The sequence below is a fragment of the Pleuronectes platessa genome, chromosome 9, assembly GCF_947347685.1.
Source record: "Pleuronectes platessa chromosome 9, fPlePla1.1, whole genome shotgun sequence".
NCBI classification, from domain to species: Eukaryota; Metazoa; Chordata; class Actinopteri; order Pleuronectiformes; family Pleuronectidae; genus Pleuronectes; species Pleuronectes platessa.
The window spans coordinates 15,913,148-15,930,046 of NC_070634.1; the positions used below are offsets into that span (position 1 = coordinate 15,913,148).

The 16,899-nt window shown below is 43.7% G+C and overlaps 1 protein-coding gene across 1 annotated transcript in view; it reads left to right on the forward strand.

The window, feature by feature from the left end:
* Nucleotides 1–16,899, forward strand: part of fbn2b (fibrillin 2b) — a 64,062-nt gene that overhangs the window by 32,714 nt on the left and 14,449 nt on the right. Inside the window, exons 9-27 of the mRNA XM_053431191.1 lie at nt 3,324–3,449; nt 7,569–7,721; nt 8,713–8,970; nt 9,084–9,227; nt 9,426–9,545; nt 10,040–10,165; nt 10,256–10,378; nt 11,170–11,445; nt 11,566–11,619; nt 11,706–11,831; nt 12,700–12,825; nt 13,151–13,270; nt 14,209–14,346; nt 14,680–14,730; nt 14,904–15,029; nt 15,163–15,390; nt 16,165–16,290; nt 16,387–16,515; nt 16,722–16,847. Coding sequence (XP_053287166.1) covers nt 3,324–3,449; nt 7,569–7,721; nt 8,713–8,970; nt 9,084–9,227; nt 9,426–9,545; nt 10,040–10,165; nt 10,256–10,378; nt 11,170–11,445; nt 11,566–11,619; nt 11,706–11,831; nt 12,700–12,825; nt 13,151–13,270; nt 14,209–14,346; nt 14,680–14,730; nt 14,904–15,029; nt 15,163–15,390; nt 16,165–16,290; nt 16,387–16,515; nt 16,722–16,847 — 2,676 coding nt within the window. The remainder of the gene's footprint in view (nt 1–3,323; nt 3,450–7,568; nt 7,722–8,712; nt 8,971–9,083; nt 9,228–9,425; nt 9,546–10,039; nt 10,166–10,255; nt 10,379–11,169; nt 11,446–11,565; nt 11,620–11,705; nt 11,832–12,699; nt 12,826–13,150; nt 13,271–14,208; nt 14,347–14,679; nt 14,731–14,903; nt 15,030–15,162; nt 15,391–16,164; nt 16,291–16,386; nt 16,516–16,721; nt 16,848–16,899) is intronic.

A 16,899-nucleotide genomic window follows, 5' to 3' on the forward strand; every position in this document is an offset into this window, starting at 1 on the left:
CATTAATCTCCATCCGATTTCCCCTTTTATTAATCTGTAATACGGCGAAGAGCTGTACCAGCTACAGGAAAAAAATACAGCTATTACTGGCTGGAAAACTGGCATCTCCACCTTAAAGATTGACGAGAAGCAATCACCGTAAAACTCACCCAAAAGTGATTTATGTCTCTGTGAATGCAGGAGGAAACAGACAGGCTGACTTAACTAATTCACCAGTCCCGGTCTCAGTTGTGGTTTTGGGCGAACGCCACTTCAGTTAAGGTATTACTGTAAGGAGAGAGTGAGCGCTTCCAGAGATGCTGGGCAAAGCTAATAGAAACTTTGGGTGTGGAGGTTGCAGCCACATTCCAGCTGGTTTATATTCGCGCCACTCAAGGACACTGAGACAAAGAAACACAGGTTAGGATTAGCATGGGATGGAGAGGATTAGGACTTTCTCAGGATTCCAAAGTCCTGTAAACTCGCTACCCTCTCACTGATCGCCAATTTTTTTTCAAGTTACATTACTCCTGCTTTCCATCAGTCTATATACAGTGAATTTTATTCAGCAATGGTAATCATGGTTATAACAGATCTAGTGCTTCAACTAATTATTGTTTCCATTTTCGAAAAATAAAACATCTTCCTTCAGTTACTTTGACTTTAGTTAATCTGTAAAAAGTAGAGGAATTTGCTCAGGTTAAAATTATAAAGTTTAAAACCTGGAAAACAATCGGATGCTCTGGGAGAACAGTGAGAAGTTTGAAAATGGAAAACTCAAATACAAAGTAATATTTGCCCGGTTTCAATATTTGAATCTTTTTTATATCAAGCTTCCAAACTCAGAGTTTCGGAACATGCCCTCATATTTATCCCATAAATGACGGGATTCTTTTGCATTGATGAGCTTATTTATCCAGAAAACAGGAAATCCTTTCCAGTTGTTTTGGTTGAAAAACGAACCCTCATTTCAGTTCCAGGGCTGATTCGATAATTTTATGGTTTATGGAGCTATTTCCCCATTTGACCCACGCGGAGCGAGAAGAGAAAGAGTTCAGTGTTTGTGAAGCTCATAAAACAAAACAACGGCTGTGACGTGTGTGTGAAGTCATGGACCTGCAAGAAAACACACGTTTAGTGAAATCTCTTCAACAATCAGCGCAGCTCCTCCGGGGGAAGGCTTTTATTGAAATGCCCTTCCAGCTAATGCACAAACGGCCTCATTGGGCGCTTTCACAGAGAAATTAGTGAGGGTTTGGAGCAGTTAAGATAAAGTGCAGTTAAGATGTCATGGGCGTCTGATCGTTCTCGGGCAGAACCAAGGCACCTGGTTTAATGGGCGGCTTTTAGCTCAGACTGCGTTCAACAGTCTCTCCTTTTTACCTCTTCTCCTCCGCCTCTTTCTGCCTTTCTGTGCTTCTCCTTCCATTTTCGTTCCATAAATACAGTCCTCTGGCTGAAAAACAGCTGTTTGTGCCGAACAAAGAAACACTTACAGCAACCGGGAGACTTTCTCATTACAGACCTCCCTGTTGCTCCGACACTCGCAGATTCTCACGCACAGAAAGTTCCACACATCAGAGTTTAGATTAAACGGAAAAATTGCAACGTTTTTTATTTATATATATACATACTGAAGAGTGTTGCAGATGTTTGCACACATTGCAGATTTGATGGCTCCATCACAGACATTTATCCAGGTGACACACATTTCCCTTCGCACACACACGCTCAGTCCCGCAGCGCTGTGTGTGTGCACAGCGTAACGTCTGGCGTGCTGTTGTCGCTGCTGACACAAGGTTTATTTGGCGGAGCTTTAACAGCTTTACCTAGGCCTTCTGCCACTGCTGTCATATACGAGTCAGCAGGGGAAGCACAGCCACTCAGCTTCCAACACACACACACACACACACACGCACACACACACACACACACATCCCCACTCAGATGCAGGCACGTATACACAGAACAACTCACAAGGGTTTAAGTTACTTCTAAAAGGACTAACACTAACACGCCCTTCGTTTTTCCAGCTGCGAAATGCAAAGGGCACACATGCACACACTCACACACACACACACAAACCCACGTCTGCACTTATTCTGTTATTATGCCCCACAGTGGTGCAGTAATTACGTATGCGTATAAATAAGTGTCACATCATAAAACCCCAATACCTTCTGGAACTTCACTTTGGGTTTCCCCCCGTCACGGAGCAACGAGGCGCCCACTCCCTGAATAATAGAACTTAATACCGTCATAAAGTGCACCACACCATGTGGGCCCTGCCAAGTGCCCAGGTACTCTCACATAGAGTCCACGTCTCTGAGTCCGACCGTGGCTTGTTTAAATCAGGTCGGCTTTATTCACAGTGTGTTGTTCCCATAGATTCTATGATTGGGGATTTTAATATTACAAACACAAGTTGCACATTTATTTAATCTCAGCTTTCATTCAGTAGATTTAAGAATTCTTTGCTCCCTCTCTTTAATTTCAATAACACTGATTATTGTCACCTTATAACCTTTTCTCTCATTTTCCTAATGCCAGTTATTAGTTTGGTTTTAGTTTGAAATGTTCACTACAAAAAAGAAAGAGTTGGGAAAGTTCAAGACACATGATTTTTTTGATCATGAGGCCAACTCAAACGCAGCTCCAAATAAAAGCTGTGCCAGGTAATTATCCTTTGTTCAGATGATTTATCTTTCTAAAACTTTTAATTTTGACTTGGCTATACTTAGAATTCCAAACAAGAAAAGTTGTATTGCTGTAAACATTTGTCCCGCTGCCATCCTGTTTCTGTGAAACCCCTGCAAATCTGCTGGTGGACCCTAAACCAGTTTAACTGGGGCGCACTCTGGTCCGAGCTTCAACTAGACCGAACTCAAGTATTGAGGCCAACTTTACACAAGAAACCTAAAGTTAGTTGAAGCAAATACAATGTTAAGTCTATAATGTAGATTCATATTTTTTGACCTGTTTGTTCATACACCAACGTTTTTACGGTGTTTAGATAAATAAACGTGATATGCTTTTCTTCTCTCTTTAGTTTACACCGTCAGAGGCTTTCTGTTGTTTACACGTCTCATCTCACAAGCTTAATCCACTCGCTGAACCCAGTTCCAGTAATTCCATTATTAGAATGTGGATCCATTTAGTTTGATTAATCTCCCCGAAAGGAGAAACCATTGCTCCAGTGAAAAACAATTTTTTACCGCAGGACGCTACTGCATTTTTCCGGAGAACAGAGAAGATCTGAACATTGGAACACGTTTGAGTGGCTTCAGTTGTAAGAACTCGACAGATGTGATACACGTTGGATCTGACGTAACTGTGTGTTTCAGATATCGATGAATGCGCCACCATCCCCGGTGTGTGCGATGGCGGAGAGTGCACCAACACCGCCGGTAGCTACGTCTGCACCTGTCCACGAGGCTACATCTCCAGCACAGATGGTTCCAGATGTGTGGGTGAGTCTCGCACACAGTACCAGCATTCCACTCTCTCATTTGTGAATTTCCCTCACCCCCCTGGCTAGCTCAACGCCTCACATCTGGTCAGCAACGTCCCTCCCTCCCTCCCGCCATCACAGCTTCCTGTGACTGGAGTTCTGATGAGTCAAGCTGGCCCACAGACCCGTGGTCGCCATGTGCAGACAAACACACTTGCACGCACTGTTTGGCCTTGACAGCATTAATCTACTCTAATGCTAGCGCTGCTCTGACTCATTCACACACACACACATGCGCTGACACATACCTAGCTGACATGTCCCATGAAACACTACCAGGTGTTAATGTATTTCTGAGATGCTCAGCCCTCGTGGCAGTCAAACACAACCAGGTGTTTATATATTATTTCAAGATTTGGCCCAAAAGACACACGGATCAGGGTCTTTCTGTTTCATCCCCTCAGCATCAGAGGCCCAGTCTCATGTTTTACTGCACATTATATTCAAGTTTCATTCTCTATTTAACACAGCCCCCTCCCCGGTCATCTGCAGAAAATAACAAGCTGCTCTGTTTTGGTTTCAGAGAAAGGGTAAGAGGAAATGGGTTGAGAATGAGAAAATTCCCAGTTACCAAATCCCAGACTCACATGTGCACACTCATACATAAGGCTGATGTCGAGCTATAGCCTCAAGCATTTTAACATTGTAGGTGAAAAGCATATGGTGATTGGAGGGGAAGACGCAACACAAAAGATGGCAAAAATGGCGTCCTGGTCACATGTACATGCCCACGGTTCCATTCATACTAAGATGAGGATTCACTCCGGTCTGGCGTTCCGTGCATGCTTACCTGACCCCACATTCCCTTCCAGTAGGTGGATATATCACCTGGAGCATGTGTTCAGTCTGCTCAGTCTCAAATCTTGAACCGTGTGTCCCCTATAGCAGACAGGGATAGAAGATGACATTTACATTAAGAGGACCACAGTGGAAACCAAGTGGACTGGCAGATGTGGAAACAGTGAATTAGAATTACGGTTCAAGTTCTTCTAAATGAGGGGAAAATATGTGTTTATAGATAGCTAAAATGAAAACGGCATTCCACAAGCCACAAAATTGGAAGCACTGCATTATTGTATGCTGAAGCAATAAGGGTTTCTTTCATCAGAAACTCAAAACGTGAAAAATAGATCTGAAAATGCTCAAAGCCTGTGCCCATATACTTTGGCCATGTACGTCTACATGCTGGTACTGGATGAGGAGAAGCAAAGCACAGAAAAACAATGAAATGAAAGATGCAATAAATAAATGAAAAATAAAAAGAAGTGAAAGAAAGAATGAAAAGATCAAAAAGAAGGAATTAGTGGTGATGGAAGAAGAAAACAATTCAAATTATTTGTATGTTTTTTTATCTCACACCAAGGCAGGGGAGCATTGGAGTAAAAGGATTATCAGAAATAAATGGTGTCATACAAACGCTGGCAAACTAGAGTTAATGTTTGTGTGTGCGTGTGTGTGTGTGTGTGTGTGTGTGTGTGTGTGTGTGTGTGTGTGTAAAGTGTGTGTGTGTGTGTGTGTGTGTGTAAAGTGTGTGTGTGTGTGTGTTGTAGAACAGGAACCCCACGTTGAAGCTGTGTGGTTCACCCAAACCCAGGGGTTCTCCATCTGTCTGACTTTATGTGTGTCCATAGTTTTCTTCTTTCTCCCACTCCACTGCCATTCCCTTTCTTCTCCCCCCCCCCCCCTCTTTCTTTGTTTCTCTCTTTGTTTCCCTTCTGTAGTAAAGCATTGATCACACCAGAGCTCATTCCTACAGCGAACAGCTCAGTGATTTACATTAGAGAGTCTCCCTGTTTTCTCTGGAGTTCTCTATCTGAGTTTGGATGATTTCCCTTGTTCCGTCTCCCCTGGCTTTTGTTTTGTTTTCTTTTTTTCCAAACTTTTTATCTCTAAAAACGAAGCATTCTCACTCTCTCATCCTCCTTATCTATCTCACTGTTTCCTCTTGGCCCCTTTTTTCCTCCTCCCAGTCTCTGACATCTGGATCCTGCAGCTCGCTTCCTCTAGTTTGCTCCTCTTCAGCCTTCTGAAGGGAAAGAGGGAAAAAGAGAGAGAGCAAATAAAACAGGTGCCAGACACAACCCCCATATTTCCTTCCCTCTGCCTCTGTCCCGCTTCCAAAATGGACGAGATTGGACAGAGACAGCGGCAGAGATAAGACAATCCAAAGAAAACCAGACTAGATCGGGCCCGGTCCAAGAAAACGTTTTGATTAGTCCCGACCAGGGATTCAAAGTCACATCTAAGCACATAACTGGATTTGTAAAATGAGACATGAGGAACTCTGCTTGTTTCCTGATTCACTGTGATGAAATTTCCCAAAGTCTTTGTGTGTTTGTGGTCAGAACATGAAGTGAGTGAAAGAGAGTGAAGTGTTTGTTCATATAGGCTATAGTTCTTCTTCTTTGCCTGCCCACAGGTTTAAGATGTGGGATGTATTTTTCTGGTTCAGGAGCTTGACTATGCGCCTCTTGGTGTTGCGCCCTGTGTTTTGTGGGATGTGCTGTACAATGTTGTAGCGATCCAGTGGGAGCTGGTTGTTGTTTTGTGTGAGTGTGTGTGTGTGTGTGTGGGGGGGGGGGGGGGGGGGGGCTGAGTAATAATGCCCTGTCACACGGTGGAGGCTTGGAAAAAAATACGGAGGAGCCGTCCAGTCGGTCAGTCTGTGAAAACACCTCGCCAAATGAAAGCATATGCTTCTTGTGCAGCGGAGGAGCACTAGCGAGCAAACCCGAGGTCTGGATCCAATTTAAGTCATCATCGTCCTCATCAGCAAAGCCCCACCCACCCCCTCAGCCCCGTTCTCCTGCACCATCACCACCAACACCAGCACCGTGACTCCAGCTCGCTCATTCCTGGGGGATGTTTTTGGGTTGAGTCTCTTTGTATTCGTGTGTATTTATGCGAGTATGTATTTGTATAAGCGTGTGTGTGTGTGTGTGTGTGTGTGTGTACTGTACCTTGTGCTCCCAGACACAGCGGCCTTATGTTCTGTCTAATTGGCAAGAATTGCTCCACATGGAACTAATTAATTCCAGACTGCCGGCTCATTAGTGACTTAATCGACTTGTGCTCCTCCCTCCACACCCCCCCCCCCCCTCCCGCCTTGCCCCTCGCTTCACTCTGCTTTTTCCCCCACTTTTTTTTCTGTAGGAGCATTTTCACATATGTTGTCCACTTCTCTGAAATAACACACGTGTGTTCTCTATCTCTTTCCCTCTCTCTCAGTCGTCTTTTTCTTCCTCTTTCTTGGTATGGTTCCGAAATACCCCCCCCCCCCCCGTTCCCTTTACCCCTTACACAGGCTCTTTGAACCCCAGGCCCCTGTACTGACCCTGACCTGGCAAACCTTAACAAAATAAGACCCCTTTTAGAGGCCCTTTCAGATGCCTGCAGTTAGTCAAGACCCCAGTCAACCTCTCCCACTGCCGGCCCATAAAGAAGCTTCCTCCCTGGGCACCACGGAGAGGGCAGAAAAACCGCCATGCTGATCTGAGAGAGGCTTTTATTACCTGTCACCTTTTCTCACGTGTAATAAAGTGTTGGACCTGGAAATATATGTATATATATACTGATGGTGTTACCTGAAGAGCTACATTTAAAGATGAACGAAACATCATGTTGAGAAGCTGTGATCGGAATGGTAATAATAGTGTTAAATTATTGTTATATCAAAACTTTATCCTAATTTTTTCATACGGTTTTATTTTGTCAATATTCAAGGTCGGGTCATGAGCCCATCAGGCTTAACAGAGTATTACAGACGTCCCTCTCCATAGAAACACTTTCCAGCTCTAACACAGGGATCTAGTGACTCTATATAAACTATAATGTCTGAATGTTTATTCTCTCAAAATGAGTTTGCTCATACTAGCTCACACATTTAGTGATTGTGTTACACTGTTTCACCCTTAAATTGAACGCTAATGTAGTCGTTTCTAAATTGATCTTTGTCATGCAGCCAGGGGAAACGAGGAACTCACACATACTCAAACATAACATACATAAAACATATTAAAATACAGTTTGTTGCTTGTCCAGTCTTCTCATTATGTCCATGTGTCTCCTCCTCTTTCAGACCAGCGCGTGGGGACCTGTTTCTCTGCTCTGGCTAACGGCCGCTGCGCTGCCGAGGTGAATGGTCAGTTCACCAAGATGCAGTGCTGCTGTGACACAGGACGCTGCTGGGCGTTGGGACTGGTCCCTGAGATGTGCCCCGTCAGAGGTTCTGGTGAGAGCATGAAAACAACACACTCTGAGTTAGATAAATGGAAATCCCATGTTTCAGTTGTTGACAACATCACACAGGCTCATACCAACATCTGTGGGGCTGAAAGTAAAGTGATGTGAGCGAGCGATCCATCACTCTCTTCCTGTGGGGACAAACACTGGCACTCCCCAACAATGGATTGTCTATAATATGGCACGAACAGAGGCAATAAATAAAGCCATGATTGTGTAAATGGTCCACAAGCCAATTGAATTCAACACTGTAAAGTTAACCAGACAAGACTGACTTTGTTGGAGAGAGGCTGCTTTGAGTTTGTGTGTGTGTGTGTGTTTTTGTGTGTGTGTGTGTGTGTGTGTGTGTGTGTGTGTGTGTGTGTGTGTGTGTGTGTGTGTGTGAGAGACAGGAGGGGCCAAAGCATTTGCTCAAACTGATGTGCATGATGTCATGAAGACAAAATAAAGAGAGAAAGATGGAAAAGATTTGTTTGACGATAATGACCCATCATCTTTTTCAGTCAGGCTGGAATTCAGAAAAGTCTTCCCCCTGCGTGAGACAATGTGATCCATAACTGATCTGTAACAGAATGTTCTCTTTCTCTTACTGGCACCACAGTAAGAGACCTGTGTGTTTGATTTAGTGACAAACGAAGAGCAAAACATGCAAACACACATACTAAACATAGACACATACATGCACAAGTACATCAATTGTGTACAGAGTAACTGTAAGTTCATGCTAAGGTGGAGCTGAACAGATCATCAAGTGCAGTGTGCATACATTTTGTTTTATTGGTTGGTCAGGCTTCGCTCCAGTTAAAGTATATGTGAATCTAGTAAAACTCTTACAGGAGACGATCAGCTCTGTAACAACTGAACTAAAGAACATCAACATTAACTGTAAAGTGCAGCAGCCTTTCTGGAGTTATTTAGCAAACGTACACCATAGTCCATAGACCAGTGCACTAACCCTGTTATCTCTGTTTCTCTTGTAGACGAGTACAGGCGTCTGTGTATTGTGGGCGTGCCCGTGGGACATGGTCCGCCTATTGGTTACCCCAATGGACACTTCCCCAACAATGGCCATGGTTTCAACTATGGCAACAAGTTCCCCAGTGTACCTAATGGTAATGGCAACGGAGGTATAGGTGTTAACGGTGGAGGAGGTTTCGGAGGGAACGGTGGGAGCTTCGGAGGAAATGGAGGAAGCTTCGGGGGCAATGGAGGAGGACGTCTGGGCAATCAACACATAGGTGAGTCTATGAGGATTGTGGTAGAGTTGAAAACTTGATTCAATTAACATAATATGTAGTGTTGTCCCATGTAGGCCGTGTTTTGGTAAATCCTCCTGTGTGTGTTTTTTCAGGCTCTGTCTCTGTGAACGACTCCATCGACGTGTGCAAACATTTTACCAACCTCTGTCTTAATGGACGATGCAATCCCACACCCACAAGCTACCGCTGTGAATGCAACATGGGCTACAGACAGGACGGCCGCGGGGAGTGTATCGGTAAAAACACACTCATACACACTGTATAAGAGTAGATGTAATGTTCAGGTGTCACTAACCTCTCAGACATAAAGGAGGGACATGCTTAAACTGTGCACTGCACTGCCATCTTCTGCTGATGTAGGGAACTTAATACAAGTGGAGGAGAAATCTGCCTTGTTTTTGTTTTTTTGATTTATATTCTTTTTCTCTCTCCAGATGTGGACGAGTGTGTGAGTAATCCTTGTATCAATGGAGACTGTGTCAACACACCTGGATCGTACCACTGCAAGTGCCACGACGGCTACCAAGGAACACCAACCAAACAAGCCTGTATCGGTGGGTCACACTTTCAACCTGTTATTACCATTATTAAGATTATTTAATACTAATCTAGTACACACATATAACTGAGGTGTTATAAACACATTTAACTAAAGTTTTGGTGCACAGTAGAGAATGATCTATTTATCGGCTGGCTGATATGAGAATTTTACAGACATATCTGTCCATATGTTTATTGATATGCACTGATATGAAAAGTTGTATTTTAAAGCATGAACAGTGCTAAAGAGATGTTCATTTGAGTCAATATTTTACATTAAAACCTTGAGTTGTAAATACAGTATTTGTTCTATTTGTGTTCTCTATTTTTATATAGTTATTTATAATAAAGTTACTGGAATTAAATGCATTACTTGTGATTATATTACTCCCTAATATTAGTATAGGCATCGCCCCCAGAAAATCTGTATCAGTCAGGCTGTAGTGAACGATATACTATGATTTATGTTTAAAGGACAGTTAATCAAACCTTTCTCTCCTCTCTTTAGATATCGATGAGTGCATAATGAACGGAGTGATGTGTCGCAACGGCCGCTGTGTCAACACCGAGGGAAGTTTCCAGTGTATCTGTAATGCCGGATTTGAGCTGACTCCAGATGGAAAGAACTGCATTGGTAATAAACCAGCTCCAAAAAACAGGTTTAACCTCATATGACAATAATGACAACAAACTTGATGTAATTCCTGTGGTCTTGACTCTCCAGATCACGATGAATGTGCCACCACCAACATGTGTCTCAACGGCATGTGCATCAACGAGGACGGCAGCTTCAAGTGCATCTGCAAGCCCGGCTTTGCGCTGGCACCCAACGGACGCTACTGTACCGGTGAGTGTGATTTATGAAGTACAACACGGGACTCGAACAAGAGTGTTGACAGATTTGGTGTTCTTTGAAATCCCACAGATTGCGGTTTGAACCCATAGGAGCTCAGTTTTGTTTCAGAAGTCGAAGAGTTTTAGAAGTGGAGTTCAGAAAAAAACAAAGACGGATAGATTAGATAGATAAACGTGGATACATTTATGAGTCCCTGTTGAGAGATGTTGTCTGGAAGCTTCTAGAGTGGCTGTCATTCCATCGCGGTCACACCATAACACAGCGCAGGTGCAAACCCCAAATATAACACACGCCAGTCTAGATAATGCTAACTCCCCATGACCTGATTTTCTCATTACAGAGTCTGTTATTCAAATCTTTTGATCCCTGAGTGTAGTATGTTTATTATCTTTCAAATAGAGTATTAAATATACCCAGGGGCCAATTCACAGATGGTCTTATTTTAAGGGAGACATTTTATTTATGACTTTTGTTCTGAAAAAGTGTGAGCCTCTTTCCCCTTTTATTTTGTAATGTAGCCGAAAGGAAAATACAAACCAATGAAGACAAAGATTTACAAAATCCAATATGGGTGTTTTACAGTCACTCTCTTGTTATCTACTTTACAAAATGTTAAACACCTGGAATTATAAGAACCTCCTCATCTTGTTTGTATATGAAGGAATTCTACTCCAACCTACTAATATACTGTATATAAACTATATATATTAATATATGTAAACTCATGTTCCTCAGCCCATGAAGTCAAATGGTATATTAACAATCTGCCCTCTCCTCATCAGATATCGATGAGTGTCAGACATCCGGCATTTGTATGAACGGCCGCTGCATCAACTCTGAGGGCTCCTTCCGCTGCGAGTGCCCACCAGGCCTGGCTATAGACGTGGACGGCCGAGTGTGTGTGGACACACACATGAGGACCACCTGCTACGGTGCCATAAAGATGGGCACGTGCTCGCGTCCGTTCCCCGGAGCGGTGACCAAGTCTGAGTGCTGCTGTGCCAACCCCGAACATGGCTTTGGAGAGCCGTGCTATCCCTGCCCCTCCAGAAACTCAGGTAACATTGTTCATTTAGACTTATTGTAGATTTATACTTACATTTTTCATTTTTTTAAGGTAAAATAAACAGAAACACGTTTATCCAGCTAATTAAACCTGTTTTCTCCTCACCTCTCAGCTGAGTTCCAGGCTGTGTGCAGCAGTGGCATCGGCATCACAGCTGATGGCAGAGGTGAGTGTGAACTTCCCCACAGTGATGTTAAGAGGCTCCTGTCAGTATTTGTCTGCACCTGCTAGATAACACCTCTCTTCTCCCAGACATCAACGAGTGCGCCCTTGACCCGGACATTTGTCAGAACGGCATTTGTGAGAACCTGAGAGGAAGCTACCGCTGCATCTGCAACATCGGCTACGAGTCCGACACCAGCGGCAAGAACTGCGTCGGTGAGTAGATTGTGTTTCTGATGTCAAAGGGGAAACTCCAGTATTTCTCAACCTGGGCCCTGTGTTTATAAATGTGGGTGTGTAAACAAACAAAAAGTACACAATCAGACCAGTAGAACATCTCCACCGGTGGGGATGGCTACAATGTAATCTTATGGGGCAACTGCGGCAGTCCATGCAATGTGTTATTCTGGGTCTTTGTTGGAGTCTGGAAACAAATCTTAACAAGAAGTCTCGATCGCTGCAGCTGCAGCTTGTTCCCGTCCCTCACCCCTTGTTCACTCTTTCATTTGAAGGAGCTCTTCGCCCGTGTGCTTCAGCTCAAACAGGTAGGGACCGCCAGCAAAGCAAAAATGCTTCATCCACATTATCCACATCAGAAAAAGATTCTTAATAGAACTCCTTGACACTCTGGGCACGGCCACACATACACAAGTGTAGCAGCGGTGAACCTTCTCTTCCAATCTGTGCGAGCGAGGAGGCGCATAAAAGGTTTCCTGTGGGGAAGCAAATTACCTGGTGGCTTCACGTGGAGTTCAACTGTCGTGAACTTTGACCAGCAATATTCACAGCAACTATAGGCACTTAAGAATGTGACCATGTGACCATGCCCTCACTGTAAACTACTGAGACCCCCTTTAAGAAAAACACTGGAATTCCCCTTTAATGGCAAAAAAAAAGAAACTATATTATATTATATTATATTATATTTTATTGTATTATATTATATTATATTATATTATATCATATTAGATTGTATTAGAATATGTTAACTTTATTAACAAAATCATATGTTATTTTCAGATTTGTCCCTCTAATTAGAAACTACACGAATGAACATGACTCTGATCATCTTTTCTTTCCTCAGACATCAACGAGTGTCTGGTGAACCGTCTGCTCTGTGATAACGGCCTCTGCAGAAACACTCCTGGCTCCTACACCTGCTCCTGTCCGAAAGGATTCGTCTTCAAACCGGACTCAGAGACCTGCGAAGGTGAGCCTGCACACACAAACACACAAACACACACACACACACACACACACACACACACACATTTACTCCCTGAATAACAAACTCACACATGTTTGCTCTGTTTCCCATCCACATGTTGTGCCTCCCTTTTTTCCCCCTACAAACAGTCAAGGTCATTTCAAGGTGACATTAATACCAGATGTGTTGCATTCAGTTTCAAGCAAACATGTGACTTGTGGAAAGCAGACACAGGGTTGCACATTGTTTTTCTGATCGCTAAATAGTGATCCGTTTGAATTCGCCTGTGAGCCCTGACCTCAGGTGTTTGTTGTCACGTGTGTTTCAGATATCAACGAATGCGAGTCCAGCCCGTGCATCAACGGAGCGTGTCGCAACGTGGCCGGATCCTTCAACTGCGAGTGCACCCATGGCAGCAAGCTGGACTCCACCAACACCATCTGCGTGGGTAAGACGTCCCGAGTGCTTGACACAGATCACAGCGGCACCACATGGTCCGAGCATCGGCTTGTGTGAGACGATGATTGCACACAGAGTGTCACGGGGAAATAATTGTTGCAAGAGCCTCTTTGCCTAATCACTTTTAATCGCGGCTTACGCTCCACTTTTGTAAACAAACAGCGAGTTGGTTCACGTTTCCAGGATCCGTCCAGAGATATTATCAACCTCAGATGTTGGGCAAAATGGCACACGAGCGTGATTTATTAGATAAATACTTGCATGCATGGCCTTGGGTCCCATGGAGATTGTTTTACTTCATCGAGGTCCACCGCAGATTCAGGATGACGTGTGGTATGTGCGACTCGGCTGAGGTTAAATATTCCACTTGTTGGGAGGCTTGTTATTTTTTGTGGGGGGGGTAATTATTCTGAGAAAACCCGCACGCTAATAACGACCGCAGATGTTTTTGTAATTGAAAGAGAAAGTGAGTCATTAAGAAATAATCCCACTCGTATTATTGCGTGAGCTGGATCTGTTTTATGGTTTTAGAGTCCATCACTCAGCTGCGGAGGAAAGGGAAAGTGAATTGTGGTTTTGTGTGTGGGTGGCCTAGTGGTTTTGGAGGAAAGGTGCCACTTTTATAACGTTACACTATTTCAGCTCATTAGGAATCCTGCAGCATAGGATTCGATGTAATGACGCGTGGGGTTGACTCTGCCCAGCCGGCAGACTTGAACTTCTAGTGGTGCTACAAAGCAATACCATGAGGATTTCTCTTTTTTTCATGCCTTGTACTCCACTGGGCACATGCAGAAGGAAAATTATTCTCAATGCACTCAATGAATCAATAGAGACTCACACAACCTGTCATAGTGGGCCACAGGGAAAGGAAAGTCCACAGCACTTGATATTAAAGTCTTCTCTGCTGTTTCTTTGGCTCCACAGACAGCATGAAGAGCACCTGCTGGCTGACCATACAGGACAACCGCTGTGAAGTCAACATCAACGGAGCCACGCTGAAGTCCGAGTGCTGCTCCACCCTGGGAGCCGCCTGGGGCAGCCCCTGTGAACCCTGCGAGATCGGTCAGTTCAGATACAAATACAGTCATAAAATATGCGTCCTTTAGATGAAATGTTTTAAGGATAATTTCTGTATAATAGAAGGTATTCAATCATTGCTGCTTTTAAATCATGACCCCATTTAGCAATGATCCATGAGATCTGGAATGAAGATGCAAATTGAACATTGTGTTCACGTTCTTTATTGTCAGTTTCAAAATGCCACCATCCTGAGAACAATACTGGAAAACTATCAAATATTAACTAAAGGCCAATATTGTTGTTATTTAGTTGCAATACATACTCTACATGCATTTCTGATACAAAAGTTAACTTCCCTTTTCTCATGTTCCCCAGACACTGCTTGTTCTCGAGGATTTGCTCGTATGAAGGGCGTTGTATGTGAAGGTAAGAATTTCGGATAATTTAATGAACTCTGCTTCTCTCCAGCATCATTTAATCTTTTTGTCCTTCTAATGTACCGTAATTTTTCCCCTGCAGAATAAGAGCCAGTGAATGTGTGTTTCACCTTGTAGTGATCCTTCTTCTAATTGTCCCTCTAATTGTCCCTCTCCCTGTAGACATTAATGAGTGTGAGGTTTTCCCTGGAGTTTGCACCAACGGCCGCTGTATGAACACCCAGGGCTCGTTCCGCTGCGAGTGCGCCGAGGGTCTCAGCTTGGACAGCACGGGGCGAACCTGTGTGGGTGAGTAAACAAAGAAAATATACATCACATCACCGGATGAAACTGTTCTTTCCTCTGGCTATGAAATGTACTTCAGTAGAAAGCCCAAAACGTAGCCAGGAATCCAGGGTGACTTTGTGTTTGAACTTTCCAGATACGCGCAGCGAGCAGTGCTTCTTGAAGTGGCACGAGGACGAGTGTGGCGAGCCGCTGCCGGGGAGATATCGTTTGGACATGTGCTGCTGCTCGGTGGGAGCGGCCTGGGGCATTGACTGTGAGGAATGTCCCAAACCAGACATGCCTGAGTACAAAGCCATCTGTCCCAGAGGGCCCGGCTTCGCCAACAGAGGAGACATTCTGACCGGCAGGCCTTTCTACAAAGGTACCAGAACTCTCAGCTTAATGAACATGGTCACACCAGTGTAGTTTAACCTTATAGAGCCAGAAGCAGTGTGGTCCAGATGCAGAGAGGGTTGGAAGCTGCATCAGCGAAAAAGTTCAGGTCGGAATGATGCATTATTCAGTGACTGTGTGCAAAGGGTTGAAAAAACATCTAAAAGGAATAAAGTCCCTTAGCAGCTGAACACTCATGTCAGCATTATTACGACCACATCATGTTATGTGTGGATGAAGCCATCCATATAAACACATTGAAACTGCATTTAAATCATGAACATTTTCTAATTCTAGTTAATCTTGGTGGATTTAGACAGTGCTGTCAAAAGGATGTTTGTAGATATACTCTCTAAGGCTTTTGAGACAATAGCACCAAAGTTAAAGGTTTGCTGATTCTTTGGAGCCATTAAAAACAGTTAATAACCTGTTTAACCTTTCTCTCTATGTACTTTACTGGACTATATAGTTTTCTATTTAGTTTGTTTTCCGTTTTTAAATTTTTAACTTATTTGGCCTTAAAGCACTAAAGAACTCTGTGATTCTTGTCTATGAAAAGTGCTAAACAAATACATTTTATTCACTTATTCTAATATTTCAGTATCTGTGCATGTGAGAGAATTACTTTCTTTTCTCTTCTTTTTCTTTTTGTCCCTACTGACACATGTGAAACGCCCTTTGGGTCTCGTGAAAGGTGCTATATAAATTCAAGTTATTACTATTATTATTATGTGAGTATTAATTCCCATTGTCTTTCTCTCAGATGTGAACGAGTGTAAGGTGTTCAACGGCCTGTGTACTTACGGAAACTGCAGAAACACCATCGGCAGTTTCAAGTGTCGCTGCAACAACGGCTTCGCTCTGACAGCTGAAGAGAGGAACTGCACAGGTATGACAGAGAGAGAGAGAAATGGATCTAATATTCATTTTACAAAAAGTGAATAATAAGAGAGCTTTCGTTTCTTAACATCTTTTGTGTTTTCAGACATCGACGAGTGCCGCATCTCCCCCGACCTGTGTGGTCACGGTGCCTGCGTCAACACACCAGGCAGCTTCGAGTGCGAGTGCTTTGAGGGCTACGAGAGCGGCTTCATGATGATGAAGAACTGCATGGGTAAGCTGGATTCACATTCACACACACAAATAAACTATTTCAAATATAAAGCACAAATTAAGATTCATGTCATAATGTGAAATCACAGTTCAAACTGTTTTAAGTTCATATTTTCCTCCTCTTGATCCTCTTGCTCCTCTTGCTCCTCTTGCTCCTCTTGCTCCTCTTGCTCCTCTTTTCCTTGTCCTCCCTCTCTTCGATGGCAGACATCGACGAGTGTGAGACCAACCCCCTGCTCTGCCGTGGAGGAACCTGCCTGAACACCGAGGGAAGTTACGAGTGTGAATGTCCCCCCGGACACGCGCTCACCGCAGACGGCTCTGCCTGTGAAGGTTGGTCATATATCATGTAGCAAACAAACACACACACAAACACACACACACA